Source organism: Asterias rubens, chromosome 1 (genome assembly GCF_902459465.1).
Source record: "Asterias rubens chromosome 1, eAstRub1.3, whole genome shotgun sequence".
NCBI lineage: Eukaryota > Metazoa > Echinodermata > Asteroidea > Forcipulatida > Asteriidae > Asterias > Asterias rubens.
The window spans coordinates 6,372,020-6,395,691 of NC_047062.1; the positions used below are offsets into that span (position 1 = coordinate 6,372,020).

Below are 23,672 nucleotides of genomic sequence, written 5' to 3' on the forward strand. Positions count from 1 at the left end.
GACTGAAACTGCCACACCGGTGAACAGCTTTATGAAATCGGGCACTGACTGCATTAAGCGGATAGCGAATACTGGTGAGAATGGGTTTGACAACGTTACTCATTAAAACATTGAATAATGATAAAAAAAAACTCTGAATTCACAGTCAGGCCTAGGGCTTCAGATTTAGATAAATTGAGTGTTTGTTTTTTTAAGTTTTCTTTGTTGTTTTCTTCATGCAACGGTTTGCACATTTTGGCTATGACGTCATGTTTGTATTGCTATCGGACCATTATAAAGCCAACCCCCACGCTCTCATGTCTCAGTCTAGGTCATTGCTCTTTGCTGTTGGTCTCTGACTGGACACTACTCCCTCTATGTAATTTAAACTATTTCCGTATTTTGTGAATATAAACCAATAACGAGTGCAGTATTGAATTTAATTATTGTTGACACAAAAGCCGAACATAATTACGCGGTGTTTTTAACAAGGCTAGCCTATGTCTCAGATTATGAATTATACAAACCATCAGATGATGGTACACATAATTTGTAATAAAGTTATTCATTTTCCTGTGGCAGTCGAAATAACGGCAGTTGTTCCTGACGTTGACGGGCCGACTTGGTTGGTCCCTTTGAGTGTAAAGGTACCATGCCAGTCTCTGGTACTCATGTCGTCCTGCTGGTCCATATACTTTACTGCATAAAGCTTAGGCAGGTATTGACACACCAGCGTAATATACGCATTCAGTATGATCGCAAAGCATAGAGTGGCAACCTTCTGCAGCGCATGCGCGGCAGTGACGTAGACAGGCACGGCGGCAATGTATAATACCAGCGTGGAGTACACGCTGATGGCGATGAACTTGGATTCGTTGAAGTTACTGGGAACTTTACGAGCTTTGAAGGCGTAGATACAGCATGCTAATACGAGAAGGAGGTTGTAGACGCAAGACACGATGAAACAAGCACCGTATGAGCAGTACAGTTCAATGCGACGGTCGTCCGTTTGGAATATCAACTCCACTGGGGCGGACGGTGACAAGATAGCCGACAATATGGACAACATAACCTGAATAGCGAAATAAATTGTTAGTAAACAAGTTTTTAACTAATAAAAGTAGTTGTTGAGAAGAACTTTGGGTTTTATTTTATTGGCGAAATGCCCTACTGTCATAAAATTATTAACAATACATTGCGAGTCCTCGTTATATGACATTCCGATGTAAGCTCTTTGGTGCCGTTACAAGCTCTCGAGTATGGAGCGCCACCAACGCAATTAATGCGCTCGTAGTTTTTTTACAGCCTAAACATGTTGCGGGTACATTTAAATGAGACTGTACTCTATATCTGAGAGTCAAGTATATGTTGAGGAACAGTAAAGCGGATGAGTCTTACATTCTTTGCTGTGTTGTTTCAAAGTGTTGTGTCAAAGAAAACACGTAATTAAAAAAAAAAAACATTTTATGGCTTCAAACTTGTTGATTATAATGTCATCAGTTTGGTACTTACCTGAACAGATATGAAAACAAGACAGGCAATGACTTGATGTTTGGGACCAGTGAACTTCGGCCTTTGGGTGGATTTGCGGGCCTTTGTAAAGATTCGAAAGATGCGGTTCACCTGTGTCGAAAAGACATTCAATTGAATGTATTTTTAAATGGGTGCGTTTGTTTAGCTTCCCTGGGTCGACCCCGGTCTGCCCCGGTACGTTCGAATAGCTTTGACGCCATTCCAGGGGCTCACCCGGGTCAGCTCCCAGTGCCCTGCTTGTAGAGTGGGTCACTTGGGAGTGACCCGCGAGATTGTGAGTGTGTTCGTTCGACTAGCTCTTGTTGGGGGCTTATCCGAGTGAGCACCGCAGGGTCGACCCAGGGAAGCTAATCGAACGCACCCTATGATTTGGTTGAAAAGCGAAACATTTAATAGAGCTTGGCTGAATCTGCGATCGCCAAAGTAATGTGCCGGTGCTCTACCAACTGAGCCCTCTTGCTGATTGTTGGCGATAACCAATTTTGTAATATTGTTCGCGGGGTGTCAGTAGGAAGATATTTAACCTGTTTATAATAAATTTAATGTATTGACAACGACAGTTTCTTCATGGAGTGTGTGTAATTTGCTTTCACCACTGCGTCCCCCAGGAAAATAAAACCTCGTGCAACTGATGTCCTTAAAACCATGACTCGGCGAGACTGTGTGAGATTTGACGGGATTTGTATTCAACATCATTGATCAGACTGGTACCAATTGGCGTCATGTTTTGGTTTTGGTTCTGGTTCTTACTTCCAACCATCAAAACTTGGGTGTGTGCTTATACGCTATAGGCATTCTTCGCTTTACAAGCTCACATGGTTGAGAGAAGAAAGAAAACGATCTAGTGTTTTGTTTATTACCTTCAACAGAGTAGGGGCATAGATGAGCGTAGTACACAAGGCAAGCATCATCTCAGCCAAGATACAGGAGACTTTCGTGGGCTCAGCAAGCAGCACCAGGCACGAAGAAAACGTCAAGGTCAAACTAGCCACATTGATGCTGGACAGCTCTCGACTACTCGCTTTAATCAGCGGGTGATTGTTGTACACTAGGAGGCCAGTGATGGTGCATGCTGAGAGAACAACACCCAGGCCAGACATGGTGAGAATGACTATGACAATAGAGCCACTCCAAACGATTGGGGAAGGGATGATGGGTCGACAAACGGAACGTGTGTTATCCGGCCATTCTATCCTGTTACATTGTTCACATTTGGTGCCGTTTAACACCTAAATATAAAGAGAAAATCCGGATTTACCAACACATTAAAATTCTTTAAAAGTATTTTGTTTTTTACTTTTGACTGTTTTTGCGCAGGTGAATTTCGAAATACAAAGGGCTTACGTTGTGTGGTAAAGAAAACCTGGAACTTGTCGATAAAAGAACGCAATAGTTTTCTCTCTGCTCTTTGTTTTCTACTTCAAACTTTATGTTAGACCGTGGTTAGACAACACTTGATGCAAAGTACGAAACAAAGTCACATAAATTGGGATTGCTTTCATACGACGACTACTATTTTCAGTAGAGTTACTTTTAATATAACATGAATAGATGTCCCTACGCCATAAACGCAATTAGTTTACAAAGGCCTGATAGTGTATTTGTATACTAAATTTATCTTGCCGACGTTTGTAAATAATTGAGTTAAATATCGAGTTAATCTCGATTAAAATTAAACTGTATTAGAATTAATCTCGAGGGGAATCGAGAAAAATTGATGCTATTTAAAGATCCTTACAATCGTAGTTTCGTAAAAGAAATTTTATCAGACAACATTGAACTGCCGAAATAAGGAATCTGCTGCAATTAGAAAGTTCGAATTGAAACCGGCATTTATTAGCCTTGAAGCATGCATTGATTGAGTTTGCTATTTGATATAAAAGACGGGCTCCATTTTCTTGCCAGGGTAATGTGAAAGGCAGAGAAGCCTCGAGGCTGAGGAAAGGTCATATTATTATTAGAGTTACAGAGAATCGCTAAAAGCCTGGATTTACATTTTTTTTTTGCGCTATCCCTTTTCCGACTGTAATATTAAATAAATCACGCACGAAGTCTATAATGACGATACATGATCGCAAAAAAGAAGAACCCCCCCCACAAAAAAAACATAAAAAACAAACAGACAAACAATCCCAGAAAACAAACAAACAAATAATTTATCCAACAACAAAAAACGAACAAACGAGCAAAGAACAAGACCGATTATGCAGTTTATGCGTAGAGAGGGTATGCTGAATTGATGATACATTTAAGTTCGTTCTAATTAATATTCACCAACCATGTTATCAGGAAAATTGTACCGAATACAGGCTAGTCCTTCCAAGGTTGTCCAGTATGATTATTAATGAAAGAAAAGTAGAAAATTCGATTATTTTCCACTTCATGAATCGGGTTGGGCGAGGGAACGGTAATTGACATGACCGTTTAGTATTGATTAAGTTTGACAAATCGAATTTCCATTTCATTCAAAATTGTTCACTTGTTGGCAGTACCGCGAAATTGACGCACTATGTCCAGTTTAAGAGCCCACGAAGTTATCGAGGCAAGGGGCTATCCGCCAGAGAATTGAAAATAAGGCGGGTACTTGTGTAAAGGTACAAATAAAAACTTAGTTGCCGACAAAATTTAATGAAATCACCTCAAAAGTTAAATGAAAACACAACAGATACATACAAGCATTAAAGTGAAACAAGCTGTCGGAGGGAAATAAAACTGAGTAATAGAGTGTAGTAAAACAAAAAAGCAACGAACTAAGACATACTTATGCACAAAGAGTTGTGGGTTGCTCTACTGTTTCCTTCTGAGAATGCCATTGTGAGAACCAGACTAACAAAGAAGATCGCTTTGGGGACCTTTGTTCCTCTGAGTTAAAGTCTCTATGTATACCAGAACACCTTTTCTGACTTGATGTGTTGAGTTTATACCCTTGCAACCACAAATCGTGAGACCATTTAGCATTTTTTGTTTTGCATTTATACCATAGGTCCTTTTGGTTGATTGGCATTTTGTAACCGGTAATTCTATTTTTCCCAAAGTGTAAGAACAAACAGAGTAAAACATCATAAATATTTCCCACAGTGTTCCAAGACAACAAAACTCGCTATAATTTGTTTATCAGACATGCATCTCGATGAATAACTTAATAAAGACACAAGGTGTTATACCCGAGGGCACAGTGTAGAAAAGTAAATAAAATCAGTGATTGTCAGTCGACGAGCAACCGGACAGTCGCCAATTTAACACGTTTCACACTTGTTAAGCGCACGTGAAACGAGATTTATGAATATAACCTCGATTGCAGGTTGTATAAAGCCGTGCAGTTTTGACCACCTTAAACCAAAACTACAAGTGTGTGGCTCCAAATGTAGCCCAAGCCCCCAAAGTAGCCAGACCTAAACGTAGCCTCGAACTTGTACCTACCTCAATGTAGCTCGACAATACCAAAATGTAGCCCCAAATTGTACATATTAAAATGAAATGTAGCCACAAATTAAAACTAGCCATGACCTAGTTGTAACCCAGATCTGGTACCTAAATTTGGCCCGCCCTAAACGTAGCCGTAAACTTGTACTTGAACGTAGACTGAAATATACCCGAATATGGTACCTAAATGTAGCACCGACCAAAATATAGCTTTTGGCTTTAAAGTTAGCATTTGACAATGCCGACCATGGTTTTCTGTTAATCTGTTTTGAAATTTAAGTGGATATTTTTTAGATCACTTTCAATTTCTGTTCTCCAAAAAGCTGCCTCCTTTGAGTAAATGAATTGAGACCGCCACTTTCACTCTCCCTTATCTGCCTTTGTTGAAGCCCCGTTTCGTCATTGTCTCAATTTGTTACAAAACGCGCTTCGCTCTAATTAATGTGTAACCTAGCTTTCTCCCCTTAAAGCAACACTCATCTCCCAGTCTTTCTTCAATAATTTGTTTCAATTACCTCTTGCCGTCTGTTTTGACATTGAATTTTGTTTACAATAATTACATTGGCATTTTTCCTTTTGTCTCTGTCCTTAGTGTTTCGTCTCCTGTCCTTGCTGATTGTTTTTAAAGGTTGCTCTATACAACCCTTGGTATACTGTAAACAGCCATATTTTCTTGAATTCACCTTATATAATGATATTGTATTTTCGATTACAATTTGATGAGCGTAGGAAATAAAAAAATGTTGCATTGAATTGAGTCTGGTGGTGTTCTATTAATATCACTTACTTTTTTTCCACGCGGCATTTGTTGGGGGCGACTTTGATTACTTTGTGCGGCGTTCTTTTTTGTGTCGATTAACTTTTTAGGGGGCATCGACATTTGTATACAAAAAAGCGCCGCGTGAAAAAAAGTAAGTGTCCTGTTTTTATAGAACACCATAGTCTTGGAATCAATAAACTACAAAACTTACCACGATTTGATCAGGATGACATTCGTCACAACCGTAACAGCATTTCTCTTCCAAAGGCACAATAATATACCCAACCTCACATTCCTCAGTGCATATAGACAACGGCTTACTCCAGCTCTTATTGACAAACCGGATCAGGTCTGGCTTGAGGGTGAGCCGCTCGCCCACTGACTCGAAGGAAGAGACCCATAACCCGACTCTCTGCTCCCCGCTGCCTTCTCGGAGGTTAGTGATGATGAACTTTCCTCCGGCGTTACCGGAACTATCGAATCGAATCTGCTCATTGTCAACTCCTGTGAAGTTCACATTGAATAGCTTGTTCAAGTAACTTTCGGTGTCCATTGTGATCTCCCCAATCGGGCAGTGGCTTATATTCGGGCATTTTTCTTTCATCAATTCGTGGAGGGCAAAACCCAGAGCATCGACAGCATCTTTGACGGGGCCTGCTGAGCTTGACAGAGGGACCGGACATACCTCAATATCCGTGCAGTTGTTAGTTTCCATCCACGCCGCTGCTAAATCCTGATACCACGGTGAAACATGAGGCTCCGTGAGCACCTTCGATTTCACATACTCTTGATAGCCGTCAGTTTCCACACTGTAACTCCTGACGAAGATAGCACCGTCTGATATATCTCCAAGACCCTCCTCTGCCATCAAGTAACCCCATGAGAACCCACCTATCCACTGGTACTTTCCAACCATTCCAGCGGTCTGAGCGGCCTGCATGACATTTTTACCGGTGAACTTCTCACCGATGACGACCACTACTTTCGCCTTTGGATACCGGTCAAGTTTTGAGACCACTTCGAGGATTTCTTCGTCTCCTGCATTAGATCTGATGGCAGCGGAGTAAGCTACGCAGATACCGTGATACGGTGCTATCTCCTGGAACCTTAGTGCCCCATGAAGGTATTCCGATTCGGTCCCGTGTAATAAGGAGACGTAAACCCATCCAAAGGTATCGATTATATCAATCATGGTCTGAATCTGTCAAGAAAAGAAGAAAAGTGCAGAGTAAAATTTTGGAGGACCGGAAGTGTATTGCCGTCACAATAATAAGCACATTCTGATGATTGTCGCATAATACGCACACGCTTATTCAACCAATCGAGGTATTGCATTGTTAATGTGATCGTTTATCGTTTTCGTCGTCGCTGCAACGCCTCGAAATAGCACGGTTTTCATGTTGAGTCGCAAACAAACACGGTCGGCCATTTTGTGGAGTTAAGATTTTGACTCCATAAAATGGCCGACCGTGTTCGCGACGTAAAGGGTAAACCGTCCAATTTCGATAAATGTTTGCAGTGATCATTATACTCTATAATTAATAGATGTTAAATTAAGTGCAGAGTAGTAGAATCGAATCCCACCCGAGTTACATGTCTGTGATATTTTTTGCTAACACACATCGGTATATGGGTAAAAACCAAAATTAGTATACATTATATTCTACTTTAAAATTATATATCGTACCATTATGCATTTCATAACAAACGGTTTCAAGCGCTTTTAGACCGATTCGCCCGATCCAAGGCAACGTGTCCTTTGAAGCTCTATATTTTAAAAAAAAAACGATTATCATTATTCCCAACAAAATTAAATCTCTCTCTTATCGTGTACGTACACGATAATTCTAAACATATCGTGTGGGTACAATTTAAGTTATCGTGTACGTACACGATAAGAGAGATTTTCTTGTATTCATATGGCGGCAATACGCTTCCGTAAGGAAGAGCGATTGCGTACCCAAAATCAATCGACACATACTTACTGGAGTCCTTTGTATAATACAATTATGATTAGACTTTACGATTACATTTAGACAGAAAATGTCGTACCTTGAACTAAATGTGTCAACCATACATTACTTGTGACAACTCAGTTCTCTACAGTGCAATCATTTTTCGATTGCCCTTACCCAGAGTTCAAGATAGCAATAACCGTAGTGTGTATCGTCGTTTGGAGCAGGTGGATAAGGTGTTTACCTTTTTTTTTTTTTTTCTTTTTTTTTTTTTTTTAAGTACGTACCTTTTCCTCAATACGAACATGGAGCGCGTCTCGATTGGTGACGGTGGTGTGTGTCCCCCCCCCCCCAAAAAAAAAAAACCTATCGCTACGCCACTCCAAGCAAAACGCACGGATTGTTTTCCCTGGCCTTTTTACAATTTGAAATAAGTGTGAAAATTACCTGGAGGCTATTTTGAGGAATGGTCCGGAGGAAAAACGGGAAGCGTTGACTGTCCCCCAGCTCATCTGCAGCGGCACCGTAGGATACCACGGGTACATTGTACATAGCCGCCGCCTTCGCTACCACAACGCTGGTCGTCGAGTGCGCCGTGCCGACGATACCGAGAACTTTGGCCGTAGCGTCGGGGAGACAGAGACCCGACGTCTCGGCTGGGTTGAGGCCGTTCACGAGGGACAGTGCATGCCACAAGGCAACATCCTCCGAGCGGCAGTCATCACGGATGTCATACCCAAGCGTGATGCTAGGAAGGATGTCATCCCGGCTGTTGATCTGCTCCACGGCGAAGATCATTGCCTCGGAGAGGGAGGTGCCCCAGCGTGATTGTTTGTCCGTACATTGACCCGGACCGGCAACGTAGTGGATTGGAAACAACCCGCCTAAGATGACGTCCCCCGTCTTGGAGTAAGACACACAGACTCGGTTAAGACACACACATCTTGATACAAGCAAGACCATAACAAGAGTTTGAAGTGAATGTACACACATGTTTTTGCTTTTAAAAGTATTGTTGATGTTAGCCATTAAGCTGTATATGTAAGACTTTAGAGAGGGAGTGAGAACGAAGCTTTCATTTGTGATTTGTTTAAAGTTGACTAGAACGTGTGTATAGCGACGACATCGTGTGTTTGGAAGGTGTAGAGCCCACAGCGTACACCATCCGGTAGAGCAATGCTTGCAAAATCATCACCACGAAGATTGAAACCTGAACGACTTGGCGAGTTCCATTCTCACAGAAGGGGTGCAGAATGTTCGTACACCGATGACGTTATGAATAAATTATGCATGTATTGGGATAATGTAGTCGGCAAACAACTGTGGCGTACGTGATAGTGGACCCCCTTTTTTCAGTGACGTCACCAGTGTGAGTTTTTATGAATTCACTGTAAACAAAAAATACAATAATTTTTCATTTTTCATCCAATTAAAAAATGCCATCAATATACCTCCTGTCATCATTTGTTTACTAAAACATACAAATCAATTTCATGAGGAAAAGGGTTTCCAATATCTTAAAGGGAAGGTACACGTTTGGTAATTACTCAAAACAAATATTAACTTAAAAACTGACTTGGTAACGAGCATTGGAGAGCTGTTGATAGTATAAAACATTGTGAGAAACGGCTCCCTCTGAAGTAGCAAAGATTTTGAGAAAGAGGTAATTTCTCACTAAGATAGTAAAAGACTTCAAGCCAGAAGTCTTTTATTCCTGTCTGAAAGCACACAAATTCGTCAAACCAGGGTGTTTTTTTCTTTTATCATTTTCTCCCAACTTCGATGACCAATTTAGCTCAAATTTTCACAGGCTTGTCATTTTATGCTTATGTTGGGATACACCAAGTGAGAAGACTGGCCTTTGACAATTACCAAACGTGTACATTCCCTTTAAACAATACGTAATGAAACATATTTGTGCCAACCAAGGTGTTTGAACAGGATCGCAATAATTGCCGTACATCTGCTTTATACAGTGCATGGCTTCACGCTTGCATAATGTCTAAAATAATTGCCGCCTAAACTTGAGTGTCCACGCAAATGAAATGTACACCTTGAAATAATCCAAAGGCCTGCATGCGAAAGAGCGGGAACTATACACACACACAAAAATCAAAATGATAACAACATGTTGCCCGGGCCCAATTTCATAGCGCTGCTAAGCACACAAATTTGCTTGGCATCAAATTTCTTCCTCGATAAAAACAGGATTACCAACCAAATTTCTGCGTGATTTTCAGGATAAGCGAACAACAGCTGAATACCAGTAGCAATCAATATTGAAAAATTGAAAATTTTGTTGATAATCCTGTTTTTATCGAGGAAGAAATTTCAATGCTTAGCAAATTTTTGTGCTTAGCAGCTCTATGAAATTGGGCCCTGCATATCAAACTCGCAGGTTCCCCCATGTGTTCGGGTTATCAGTTGGTAAGTGATGGAAAGTAGGCTCTTCTCACTCTTCTAAACTGGTGATCGGTAAAAACAGCGACCTCTCTTGACGTCAAAACAAACCAATTCACACAGTTTACGATCGTAGCACGGAAGTGTATTACCATCACATGAATAAAACCAATCTCTCTTATCGTGTACGTATACGATAAGTCTAAGTTATCGTGTACGGACACAGCTATCAAAATGTTCCCGTATGGAACAAAAGTCACTGATCACAACGCTTTCAACTGAATAAAACAATGATTTTTCCATTTCATTTTTTTAAAAAGAAATTTATGTCTCTTCAACAAAATAAATAACATTTTAAAAATTAGAGAGAAACAAACGGGGAAAGATGAAAAATATGATGACACAATATTGCATTTTCATCTCCTTATCTTATCACCTAAATTCCCTGTCTTTCCTCTCTTCATCGTTTCAAGCATGCGTACCAGGTTCTGCTGGTGTTCATATGAGTACGTTCATACGGCATCACGCTTTACTAAACTAAATATGAATGCTGCATATGGACAGTTTATAGTTTGATATTGCCCCTATTGTGGAACAATCTGCCGTTAGCTGTAGACCAGCTGTATCATGCTGCCTCCATATTGGTCTTGTTCCTCGTATCGAATAACAACAATGAATGCTAATAATCATTTTGCGAATGGGAACCATATTGGTCATGTTCCTCGTATCGAATAACAACAATGAATGCTAATAACCATTTTGCGAATGGGAACCAGACTATTTTGTTCTTCCAGCCTCGGTTTGGTATTACATTGCTATCAATGGAAGAAGTTCAAGATGGTTGCACCATGAAAAAGGTTTAATAGGGAAGCGGCAGCTACTGCAACATTCAAGCACCAACTAACTCGCATTATCTCCCACCTTATGGTATGTTGGTTTTCATTTAGGGAACTTTTCATTTTCTTTGTATTTAAATAAGTCCTTTGTATTTAATTAAAGGCCGTGGACACTATTGGTAATTGTCAAAGACTAGCCTTCACAGTTGCTGTATCTCAACATATGCATACAATAACAAACCTGTGAAAATTTGAGCTCGATTGGTCGTCGGAGTTGCGAGATAACTATGAAAGAAAAAAACACCTTGTCACACGAAGTTGTGTGCTTTCAGATGCTTGATTCCGAGACCTAAAATTCTAAATCTGAGGTCTCGAAATCAAATTCGTGGAAAATTACTTCTTTCTCGAAAACTATTCCACTTCAGAGGGAGCCGTTTCTCACAATGTTTTATACCACCAAACTCTCCCCATTACTCGTTACCAAGTAAGGTTTTATGCTAAAAATTGAGTTATTACAAAAAGTGTCCACTGCCTTTAAGTTGTTGATTGTGAGGCGCTGTGTTTTTTGTACATACATGTAGTGTGCCATATAAATACATGTATTATGTATTATGTCTAGGCTGGATGAATTAAAGATTATTCGATAGAAGCATATTAGTATTATAAGTGTGAGATGTGATCTCTATTGTACAATACAAACAGCTCTGCAGTATTTTTTGTATAATTTTCAAAAACTTGTACAGTGTATTTTTGAAGTGGGTGCTAATTTTGGATTCACTTTCAGAAAACTTAGCCACAACAACAATAATTGTTTTGTGTATCACAACAACAGTATTTGTACTGAAGAACTAGTGTGCATCTGCTCAACGCCTTTCACCGCGATCCGTTTAACACGGGAAATTCCCTTCAAATTCACGCACTCGGGGGGCTTTTCCCTCTCGTTCAAGAAAGTAAATTAGTAAAACGTACAAAGTCGCCCGGCATTTTAAAGAACATATATTCCTCTTTCTAAAAAGTATACTCTCAAATCAAAAATGAGAGGACAAAGAGGGGCACTTTTTCGTTTAAAAAAGTCATTTTCTTCTGAAATTATCACGTTTCAATGGAGGTCACGCCACTTTTTGCCATTTTTCCAGGGGGTCGTCCCACTAAATTGAATGGCAAACTCGCAAGCAAATTCGCAGAAACAGAAGTCGCACTGTTTATTAAACTAGATAAACCAAGCTTTCCAACCATGTAACATGTATTTTGATTGGGGGAATGGATAGAGGGGCACTTTTTGTGTCAAATCACAGAACTCGTTCTTGGGGTCCGTGACCTTTCTTTTTTGATAGTCTGGACTACGATCCGTGTCACACACGGTATGTGTGACAGCACACCAGACTGCCTCCAAACCGCGCGAAACACAAGAAACGCTGTCGTCCAGATTCCGATGTAGAACTCGTTGTCTGCGAAGCTTTTTCACAATTTTAAGGTTATATTCTTTTTACCTAAAGCATTACTTTTGAAATTAGCAAACCTTTGGGTACATGTGTCATTATAACAACCCAAAAAGTATCGGTTGGAGGTATTTTGAAGGTGTTTTTATCGGACGATTGTAGCTGGATCGGAGCATTGTGTTTGCGGGGGTGTTTCGACTGTAGGGTCTGGTTGTTGGTGGTGGATACACGATTGGGGCACATCGTTGCACAAACATGGTAAGAATCAGTATTTTTTACAAGTTGTTGATCTACATAAAATACGTGTTTGTATTGTTGTTTTTTGTATTGATATGAACTTTGCAAGATGTAGGGAATAAAATGTAATCAGAGCAATTTAAATTTCATTCATGATTGGGTTTTTATTGATTTGAAAGAATTGAATGATGGTTGTTGCTTTATAATAAATAAGCCTCAGTTTATGTTCAGCTACTAAAAAAGAGTTTGCCATAAGTATTACTAAATAGCACTTAAAAAGGGTCGTTAATCAAGGCAAAATTTTGTATTGAGAGAAATTTTTCTAAAATCATGGCTGAAATTTTTAAATATATATATAGGGCCTAGCTTCTAGCTAGGTTTTTATTAGAAATGTGTGTGGCTATTTATTACTAATGGTAAGTACAGGTATACTTAGCTGACTGAAAAACAACTTGCTAATTTTATAAATTACTGTTCGTGATTTGTTTATTTTATTATCATTTATTCTTCTTGTACGTGCTTCTTGTACGTGCACATGTAATGAAAAGTGTCCTACATAAAACAAATTCACTCATTTAACTTTTTGTTTACTCATTATTTTTTTCCAGGACTAATGGCTGATGTTTCTGTGCGAAGAAGTGGGAGGTCTCGCAGAGAAATTGACGGAAAAGTTTCCGTATGGCGCCACCACTTTTTCACTCGATATGAAATAATATAGTATCTAATTTACCTCAATGAGATATCCCTTTTTGTAAAAATGAGTGAAAAAGTGGTGGCGCCATACGGAAAGTTATCCAAATTGACTACAAGAAGCTAAACTCCGGAGGTGACGAGCCTAAAGTTTGCCAGCATAGGCAGAAGACTTGGGCAGCAAGCAAACTTTTTGAACTTGTCATCATAGATTCAAAGACAGTAGATGGCCTTTCTTATGTAAAAGTTCATTATCTTGACAAGGAGTGGAATTCCCCGAAGTTTGACGAGTGGCGTGAGGTTGATGACATCATTGACATTCCCCAGTGCTTCATAGTAAATACTTCAGAAATTGAAGCAGTCCTCATACAGCAACTAAAAACAAACATTAAGGAGTCGCTCCATGGTCAGCGAAAGGTGGATTCGATTGTCAACATAGAGATTCCAGTTCCCAGAGATTTTTTCACCATTTTTGCCACTATTGGGAAAAAGATTAATAATCTTTTCTCTTTAGAATCCATCTCATCGTTTGATGGTGTTTTAGGAAGAGGGTGGAACTGGCGAGTTTTTAACAGCCAGGGAGACTTCGCTTTTGTGACGCCAGGAACGGTCACCTATCGCCTCAAGAGCAGGAGGCCTCTGGAGCAGTATTCACCGGAAGGTGCCCTTCAACTTATTCACAGGGGCTTTGTTTTTAATTTGAAGTTTGCCCGTGGAATGGGAAACAAATATGATTTTGCCTTGTTTGTAAGGTAAAAGTAAGTCGATTTTCCTTGATTATCTTTGTGTTTTCCCTGTACTTGCAATATTATGGTTTAGTGTACTTTTTATGAGGGACACAGCAGCTGATAATTTCCACGTTTGTGTAATAATCTTTCACTGTTCTTTTGAATGTGATAGTTTTAACCTCAATAGCCATTTTGCTATAGAACTTCAATCGCAAGTTGTTTAATTTTGTGCTATTTTCCTTGATTTAATATTGTGTTTTTCCCAAACTTGCAATATTATGGTTTAGTGTACTTTTTATGAGGGACACAGCAGCTGGTAATTTCCACGTTTGGATAACAATCTTTCATCATTTTTTTTCATGACATGTGATAGTTTTAACCCCAATAGCCATTTTGCCATAGAACCAACTTCCATCTCAAGTTTCTTTACATATACATATATACAAGATGTGTTTTTGGGGAGTCTTTGTCCTCTTGAGTCTGGCAGTACTGTCAATATCTCGTCCACTTTATGCAGCTCCTGATCAATTTCCTCATATTGCAGAGTTCGATGTTACAAATGTTTTCCTGTTTTATTTGATCAAAGAACATGGTGGCACTGTTACACATACAAGCAGCATGACTGTTTTACAGACTATACTTAGAAGACATCATGTACCTCTGGAAAAATGTGATCTAAGTTCAATTGATTTTTTCACATCTAAATTAAAGAGACTTTTCACAGCGTGGGGAGGTGCAAAAGGTTCGAGTATGCGATCAAAACTTCTTAAACGATGGTAGAAGCAAGCACTCATCACTGAACAGGTTAAAAGGAGGAAAATTGAAGATGATCTGGATAAATTGAACAACGAACTTTTGGAATGTAACACTGATAAACAGGAAATGCAAAGACAATTAAATAGACTATCAGTACCAAATAAACGTCAGAGAGGACAGCGGGGTAAAAACAAGGGGAAAACTAATTACAGTTTCTGGCAGAAACGTCGACATAAGACCCAGACAGTTAACACAGTAAAAGACACGTTTGGACAATTGAGCAACATTGGATTAGATCCAATTTAAAGATGCGGATGGTGACATTGTTAATGTTATTCTCAATGATGAACAAAACCCATGTACTGGTGGTCCCCAAGTCTGTCAAGATGATATAGATGAAATGATTTTTATCAATGATTCATTCAATGTGACAGATAAGGGGTACCATGAAATAGCACAACATAATCACTCACTTCCAAGATCATGTCAAATCAAGAAAAGGCGACACGAATTTAATGCATCTTTCGAAATACAAACATTGGACGGAGAATACGAGGGCGTTTATGTATCATTAGAGACTCACCTTATTCGGACTTTAGGTAAACAGTCGTTTTGTGATATTTTGGAAGATGGAAAGGTTCAAATAAAGTTAAGTGGAGATGGCACTAGGGCTGGTACTAAAAAACACCTGATCAATGTCAGCTACACTATTATAGGTGATGTTCATTGTACATCTGAACGTGGGAATTACCTGCTTGCTGTAGTCCAATGCCCAGAGACAGGAGAATGTATACAGAAAGCACTCCGAGTATTAATTGAGGAATTTAATTCCCTCGAATCTGTTTCTGTCGGAGAAAATGAAATTTTGGTGGAAAAATACATTGGGGGGACTTAAAATTCCTCAACCAAGTCACAGGCATAGGTGGTTTCGCATCTACATTCTCTTGTCTCTGGTGTAAATGTCCAAAGGGTGATCGTGCAGACATGACAAAAGTGTGGTCCATGGTCGACACAAGTAAAGGGGCCAGGACTGTTGATGAAATAATCAATTGTTAAAAAAAAAAACTAAAAACAACAAACAGAAATTTAACTGCAACTCGGAACCAATATATAATCTGTCCCAATTTTTAGAGTTGTCCCTGATACCCTTCATCTCTTCTTAAGAATAATGGATCAACTTGTCTATCAACTCACTTTCTACCTTCAACAATGTGATAACATCATCAAACTCAATCCAAAACTGAAACTAGAAGCATGTGTTAACTTGATGCGATTCCAATCTTTTATAAACAAGCTGGGAATCACTGATTGGAGGTATGTTGTCAATGACTCAAAAATCCAGGCCAGAACATTTACTGGCCCAGAACATAGAAAACTACTCTCAAACATGAACTTAAATGAAATCATTCCCAATCATCCAAAACTGAGCCAAATTCAGACCCTGTGGAGCAACTTCAGATTGATAGTTGGAGATTTAAACAAATTCCTAACGCCTACAGAAATTGATGCTTTTGAAATGTCTGCAAAGTCCTGGGTTAATTTGTACCGTACTGTCTGGCAAAGGATGTCACCCCATACATGCATGTTCTTGCATATCATTTTCCGGAGGTTATGCGATTCCATGGAAACCCATCTTTTTTTTGTCAACAGGGACTCGAAAAGCTGAACGATTTTGTAACAAAATGGTATTTTCGTTCAACAAACTTTGGGAAGAGTGCTCTAGCTCAAATAATGCAAAAACAAGGGCGACTGAGGCTACTAGAAACTAAGTGCCGTCGATCCCCTAAGTGGAATGTAAAATGTTCTTTGTGTAAAACAAAAGATGGCCACAACAGATTAACTTGTCCCTTGATTGTGCAAGGTAGTCCTGACAACTAAAGATATTAGTTGTTTTGCGAACCTTACTTTTGTAAGGCATCCATGTAATGAAATAATTTATCACTTTTATGTATTCAGTGCATCTCGGTTGATATTAGATAATTGTTGATAAATGTGTTGTTTTCTTTATTTTGTTAAGTTATATATTACGCTCTTGAAAATGATGTTATTTCTTTACCATGACATCATCAACTGTATTATGTTTGCCAAGTATTGAAGCTTGTTTTTTGCCATTTCTATTCTGTTTAAAACTAGTTCTTAGATTCCAGTAGGTTTTAGTTTATATGCCTCTATTTACAACTATAAAGTGTTTCCATGTTTTGTTTTGTCAGTAATAAAGTATAATGGTTTTTACTTGCCATCCAAGTTTGGCTTTCCTTTACAAGTCACCAAACACTATCAGTATTAAGTTAAGCAGGGGTAAACTCGAAGTGGTGCTATTTTATGTAATATTCATGTACAGTTTTTTCACAATATGAAAGTTTAATCAGCTAAAATATTGCCAAAGATTTGATATTTCACTAGCAATAACACTTGAATGTTAACTCAAACTATTGATAAAACAGTCATGTGTATTTTTGTGCATATGTATCAGTTTATAGTTGTTAGTCTTCAAATATATCTGTCTATATTTATTGTGTACTTTTACAAACTATATTGTCACTTATAAATAATTGATATCCTCACTTTTTGATGAATAAACCTTCATGATGCAAGGAGCAAAGAAAACACTGGTCTGTTTATTGACACTTGTTATGTGAGTAGCAGTTTGATCCCCTATTATGTATAATGGAATACCCCATTTCTGGTTTATCAGTACAAGGCATGCGGTGTGCGTTCAACCTGATCGAGGTCAGTGCACGCACTGTGTGAGGCACACAGACAGTGGGTGCTGCATTATCTGCTCAAAACAGGGGTAAAGTTCTTATAAGCTAGCGTGGCCTCTGAACTATGGGGAAATCCCTAAATAAGTACTTTGAGCACGCAACTTTACATACATAAGCTAGCGTGGGAGTTCCCTAAGTATTTTGAGCACGCATTTTTACATCCTCACAATGAGCTGAATAGAGTTTTGTTTACTCATTTGTTCCGAGTGTTTCTAACGGCAAGCACTGGCTACTGGCGTGTAGGCCTACTGACCATCCTAACTCTGTTTCGTGTGAAACAATGGCTTGGGTATGCTTCAATCCTGATAAAACCGATATAGAAACATTTGTCAGGGAAAGAGCACCATCCATAACTTTCAGGTTAGTTATAGTTGTACTTTAGCCAACGTTGTTTTAATCACGGTTATGGCTCTCTTTTTTAAACATCGATGCTAAAAGAGAGCCATAACGGCCCAATTAGGACGCAGGCGCGTAATAGTTGCGATGATCGTTACTCCACTAAAAGGAAGTGTGGGGATAGTACAAATTCCCTAAAATTTGGGAAGAGTGGTTATAGAGAAAGGGTTATAGCCATTACTGCATTTTAAAGCGAGTTTCATAGAGTTGTATCATTATAGCAGAGTTCCTCATTGACTACTCATGGTAGGGAGGCCAGTGAAACGACTGTTTTCAGATTTATATCTGTAAGCGTGTAAAAAACAAAATTTATAATCAGCGTTTGTTGACCTTTTCATTCATCAAAAGTAGGAATTTAAACAATATTTCAGTAGATGAAAGATTGATCTTTTCATTTGTGTTATTTTTTGTCCGAATGGGTATGGTTTATGAGATGAATTATTTCAAGAAAATCCCGCTTAATCAGCGCTGACTTACCGACGCGTCAACTCTTGGGCGCGGCCATCTTGATTTCTGGTCCTAATGCCAACTCGCGTTTTAGGCTAGATCTCGCGAGATTTAGGGGGATTTGCATAGATGATGTCATCATTTTGTAGAAGAAAGCAAGCTCTTTCGTTTGATGTGTGACATGCCAACTTTCGCGAATGTGGTGACTCCTTAACAAGACTGTTTGCAAGAGGCCAAAAAAGGTACAGTTTTCTACCATGTTTTTTACTTAAAAAACTAAAATACACACATCAGGAGTCGATGAAACTTATATGAAACTATGTTTTTCTGAACACTTATACATTCACCAATAAAGGATACATTTTTTTATTTTTTTTAACGAAGGCGCAAAATGGGCGCATGGGCGATTTTAATGGGGAGGTCTAATGGCAAACGCAAAAAAACATGGTTGCAGTTGTGAGTGGAATTTTATTCAGGCTTTGTTGACAACAGTCAACACAGTGCATGTGTTGTAAGGCCTATACTTTTTGTTTACATTGTTTATACCACAATTTCTTTACCATTTAATGACATTGTTGATGATAAACATTTAAATTTAATTCAATAATAAATAAAACAAACTTAAATTTTTCTTATAATTTGTTTTATTTATTTTCTCTAGACTAGAAGAGGATGAATTTACTTCCCATCTATGGTTTATGATGAACTTTTTCAAGGGCCCTGACAAATCAAGTACAATTAATAATTACCTTTTTTGTACAATTAATATGCAGATATACAGATATGTCGGAGTCAGATATATCAGATGAGGAGCAAGACTCCATGTGGCTAGCATATATTGACGAAAACAAAGGCTGGTACAATGTAAGCACACATTCTTATGATTTGAAATAGCAAAGGTTATTTTCACCTATGTGATAATATTGTATTTTATTTCTTAAGATTCCCGAAAGTGACGACTCAAATGTGAGCACGTACTATTCCCCGCCATCGAACACGAGTGTTGCAGACGAACACCCTCCAGATTCCGACAGTGATGTAAGCTTAACTTGTTAATGTTCTTGTTGATGCATGACATTTTAATACACAATAATTTCATTGACATTTATTCAAAAAATATTTGAATCCACTCCAACATTTCTTAATCACCATTTCAATATATGAAGTGGTCATACAAGTAGCTAAGGCAGTGGAAAGGTAGGAGTTCACAGGTAGGTGACATTCAAGGATGATTGTAGCTTGAGCAGATAAGGTGATTACATCATATGGTGACAATATTGTATTACTCCTATTTAGGTTCCAGCTGACCTGGATGTGAGCACGCACACATCACCGCAAATCGGGGAACTGCACCCTGTATCTTCTAGTTCTCCACACTCCCACGAGCATTTTTCTGAGTTTCAGGTAGTTGTGATTTTTTTTTATCTTCCTTGTTGACCTTGTTATGCTTTTTCTTATAGAAAGTAATTAAAACTGCTTTAATTTCAAATTTTCTTCTTGAACTTTATTCATCTTTATCATTTCACAATAGCCGCATGTTAAATATATGAAGTGGACAGATGATACGGAATCAAGCTTGGTGGTAACAGAGGTGCCTTTGACTGACACTACTTGGGCAGATAAGGTAATAACATTTTTTGTGATGGAAAATTTAAACGAACTGCTGCAAAGAACACAATGACTTGATTGTCCTGAAACAAAAATATACAAAGTTGTTAGAGAGCAGTATATCACAGTCCTTTCTTGTTTGACAAAGACATTTAACGGATGAAATATAACGTTTACATTTTCTAAATTTTCTATATTATGTGTCAAGATCGAAATGTTTGACAGTTCTGTATGTTTCTAAATTGCATGTCCTTACAACAAATGATTTCATAATATTTCTTCTCAAGGGCACACAAACATCTAATGAGGAAAATCTCAAAGAGTATGTGCTTCATCTTGAAAAAGAAAATGAAAAACTGAAAGAAGAAATCGATTCTCTGCGCACAGAATTGGAAAAGTGTAGGTTGAAAAATGAAAAATGAAGAAGTTTTAAGTAACTTAAGGAGGCTGGGGAATTCCCGGTTAATTGATTTGCTCATTGACTCCCATCAAACTGAACCAAAAGCAGCAAGAGCAGCATATCAAAAGCAAGTCAATGCACTGAAAGTAAAAGTGAAAACACTGAGAAAAGGTATAAAAAGACCATCTGTGCGAGAACAGCTTGCGACATACCTTGACAAAGAGTTTCCCTTCCCTGAAAAACGAGTCACGCAACCTGCTCTGCGTTGTCTAGAGAAGACTACACAAACTGATATTCAAGGGAAGTCATCACAGTCTCTCAGGAATCAGAATACCTATCTTAAGAAAAGAATCATCAGTAAGGATACAGAAATAAAGAGAAAATCATCCCAAATCTTCTATCTTCAGAAGAAAAACCTTGGATTAACAGAGAGGATTAAACGTAAAAAAAATAAAATAAAACAAGTTCAGTCAAGGTGTGATGATTTCAAAACTAAACTACAGGAGAAGGAGGAGGAAGCCAACAACCTACTTGCGGAAAACGAATGGTTGAGAGAGATGGTACAACTTGACATGCCGACCAAAGATGACAGAGGGAGCTATTCTGTACCAATGAAGGAATGTATCTGCCGACTGTTAGATCACAATGTACCCACCGGACAGATACCTGTAGTTATTGAAACTGTTCTAAAATTAGTTGGAAAGGCGGCGTCAGATTTGCCAAGTAAATCTACCATTAAAGAATGGAATGTGATGAGACTCTGCATTTCTCAAAAACAGCTAGGCACAGAGATGCTGAAGACATCGCACTTGGGTCTTCTGAGTGATGAAACTTCCAAATTCGGAAAAAAATTTGAGGGCTTTCACGCTGCTGACGAGGAGGGCCGTTTGTATGTTCTTGGGCTTAGGGAAATGGCATCAAAGGCAAGCTCAGATGTTTTGGCCACCTTTCAACAGATACTGCGCGACATCAAAGATAGATCAATGGACAGCAACAGTGATGTTGCAAGGGAGATTCTACTAAGAATAACCTGTACTATGTCTGACAGGGCTGCTACACAAGAAAAATTTAACGAATTACTTGAAGAATACCGTAAGGAAATTCTGCCACTAGTAATGGACAACTATGATTCCTTGTCAGATGTGGAGCGCAGATCTGTTGGTAAACTCTGCAATTTTTTTTGCGGTTTGCACGCACTTGTTCATCTTGCTGAAACAGCATCCTCAGCATTACATCAAGCAGAGGCAGCTACATTCAAAGATGAGGCACCAATTCACGACAAGTTCTTTAGAAAGAAATCAGAGCCAGGAGCAACAAGATTAATTCGTACAACATGCAAGGCAGTAGCTGAGGGAGGAGATGAAAAGAGTGGTTGCCATGGATCCTTCCTTGATTTTATGCGACCATCTTTGAGAGAGAATGGCTTCAATCGCCTACCTATTGAGCCTTTTCGGGGTAATAGATTTAATATCTTGTTCCAGAACGCGTCAAGCGTATTCTACCTCTCCAGTCATCTACAGGATTACCTTGATGAAGGAGGTGCTACAAATCGACTGCTTAAAGCAGTGCAGTTTGATCTGAAAATTACCCACTACTTGGCAGGCTGCAAAGCTCTTGGACTGGTGTCATTCCTAATAACTCAACCACTGTGGGCTACAATCGAAAACACAGAGATCCACATTATGGATATTGGACAACACTACAAAGAAGTAATCGATTTTTTGGTGATGGCAAACACTAGAATAGAAAACTTCATGGTGGGAGATCTCCATCTTTCATTCTGTACAGTTGCAGTCATTGAAAAGGATGTGATGTTCAACAAGTTGATCCAACCTTGGATTCACGATGATGAAGTTCAAGTAATTCTTCAAGTAATGCTACCAGCCATGGCTCGACTCCTGCAAAAAAGTTCAGCGACCATTTAGATGGAGGAATGTGGGCGGATGTTTCGCCTGAGCTGAGAGAGCGAGTTAAAGGCTTGCCAAAGCACAACAAATTCTCTGAAAGCATATTTGGCCACCTCGATCGACTTATGAGGGAAAAGCCAAATATCACAACCCTTGCAAGCGAGGCGTACATAATGTTTAGCCACAATAAAACAGCCGCATGGTTGGATGCGAAGTCGCCTTTAGAAAAGGCAGTAATCTTCAAGCAGGCAAGGTGTTCTGTGAAACATGTCTGGAAACAGTTCAAAAGCAGACAGCAGGAAATTCAGGCCGCCCGTCGTGCTGCTGTCTTGCGGAAGCTTAGTCAGGCTGAAGAAGCGCACCAAAGACAACTAGAGAAGAAAGAGAAGCTAACGCTTGATATAATGTACTGGGGCCTTTGGCAAAGCCAGGATCAAGTTGATAATTATTTAGCAGACCTCGACAACAAGACAACAAGAGTGAAAGCTTTAAAGGCCCAGCTAAATTTCCGTCAGAATGTGTTGCAACAAAGACCAGCCAACAAAGAGGACAGTCTGTATGCCTTCTCCCTGAAAAAAGTGCAACTTACTGCAGAACAGTTAGCTGACAACTTGAAGAAACTAATAGAAGAGTCTCATGTTTTGCAAAGACATCAACCAGGAACTGGCGATCTCGACACAGGCGCTAATGAACCACTTTTGGTTGGGAAGCGAGTTAAACACCTATGTAGCACAAGTGGTGATGAGGAGTGGTACTTTGGAAAAGTCATCTCCCAGGTTTGAAATGTCAAGAGTATATTCAGCTCTCATCACATAGTCACACTTGTTACTGCTGCATGGAGAATTTATCAAAGTTATTCCAGTTTTTTTCCTCAATTTTTTTTCACAGAATAATTGTTACTAACAATGTTACAAGTGTACTTAGTAATCATGTTATTGCAGTTTGGCTGTCCTCATTTTTTGACAGTTCCTGCTCTTTGCATCTTTTTGCTTAACCCCTTTTTCGGGGAGGGTGGGTCTTTTTTTCTCTTTTGGTTTATGTTATTGCTGTTTAATTATTTTGGTATTGTTAATTTTCTTGTACTAACAATGTTACAAGTGTACTTACTAATTATGTTATTGCAGTTTGGCTGTTGCCAGTTCTTTTTACTTTACCATTCTTTGGGGAGGGTGGGTCTTTCTCTTTGGGTTTATTTTATTGTTGTTTAATTAATTATTTTGGTATTGTTAATTTGTTTTTCACTGTTTTGTTTTATCTTTTATCCACGCCTTTCTTGAAGACATGAGCATGTTTTTGGAAACACATGACAGCATTGCATCTGATGTTGGTAATATAGCCTTGAAATTTTGCCTCAATTTTGTTAATAGGTCCCTGGATATCCATCTTGGTTTAACATCAAATATGACGAAGATG

At 38.9% G+C, this 23,672-nt stretch overlaps 2 protein-coding genes and 1 pseudogene across 3 annotated transcripts; 2 read left to right on the top strand and 1 right to left on the bottom strand.

Moving 5' to 3' along the window:
• LOC117290376 (metabotropic glutamate receptor-like) lies at positions 1-18,398 on the bottom strand. Its single transcript, XM_033771743.1, has 6 exons — positions 18,375-18,398; positions 8,098-9,038; positions 5,907-6,896; positions 2,373-2,741; positions 1,492-1,602; positions 1-1,051 (listed from the first exon to the last, which is right to left on the bottom strand). The coding sequence occupies exons 2-6, from the start codon at positions 8,677-8,679 to the stop codon at positions 545-547; spliced, it is 2,559 nt and encodes an 852-aa protein (XP_033627634.1). The 5' UTR covers positions 8,680-9,038; positions 18,375-18,398; the 3' UTR covers positions 1-544.
• The window catches only part of LOC117290392, a 12,580-nt pseudogene continuing 6,542 nt past the window's right edge, over positions 17,635-23,672 (top strand).
• LOC117290383 lies at positions 18,344-19,796 on the top strand. Of its 2 annotated transcripts, none has more exons than XR_004519044.1 (3): positions 18,344-18,586; positions 19,287-19,382; positions 19,641-19,796. XR_004519044.1 is itself a non-coding variant. In XM_033771755.1 (3 exons), exons 1-3 carry the CDS (start codon positions 19,128-19,130, stop codon positions 19,779-19,781), a joined length of 318 nt encoding a protein of 105 aa, XP_033627646.1. In that variant the 5' UTR covers positions 19,033-19,127; the 3' UTR covers positions 19,782-19,796. The 2 variants fall into 2 exon arrangements, 1 of the variants encoding a protein (XP_033627646.1); XM_033771755.1 differs by lacking the exon at positions 18,344-18,586 and adding an exon at positions 19,033-19,208.

Bases quoted from the DNA above. Each gene is read 5' to 3' on its own strand.
- LOC117290383 (XM_033771755.1), top strand. From the start codon at position 19,128: ATGTCGGAGTCAGATATATCAGATGAGGAGCAAGACTCCATGTGGCTA. The intron at 19,209-19,286 runs GTAAGCACACAT...TTATTTCTTAAG, and splicing joins AAAACAAAGGCTGGTACAAT to ATTCCCGAAAGTGACGACTC. The intron at 19,383-19,640 runs GTAAGCTTAACT...ACTCCTATTTAG, and splicing joins CTCCAGATTCCGACAGTGAT to GTTCCAGCTGACCTGGATGT.
- LOC117290376 (XM_033771743.1), bottom strand. From the start codon at position 8,679: ATGGCTAACATCAACAATACTTTTAAAAGCAAAAACATGTGTGTACAT. The intron at 2,742-5,906 runs GTAAGTTTTGTA...CTTTATATTTAG, and splicing joins GTCATCCTGATCAAATCGTG to GTGTTAAACGGCACCAAATG. The intron at 1,052-1,491 runs GTAAGTACCAAA...TTCGCTATTCAG, and splicing joins TTGTTTTCATATCTGTTCAG to GTTATGTTGTCCATATTGTC.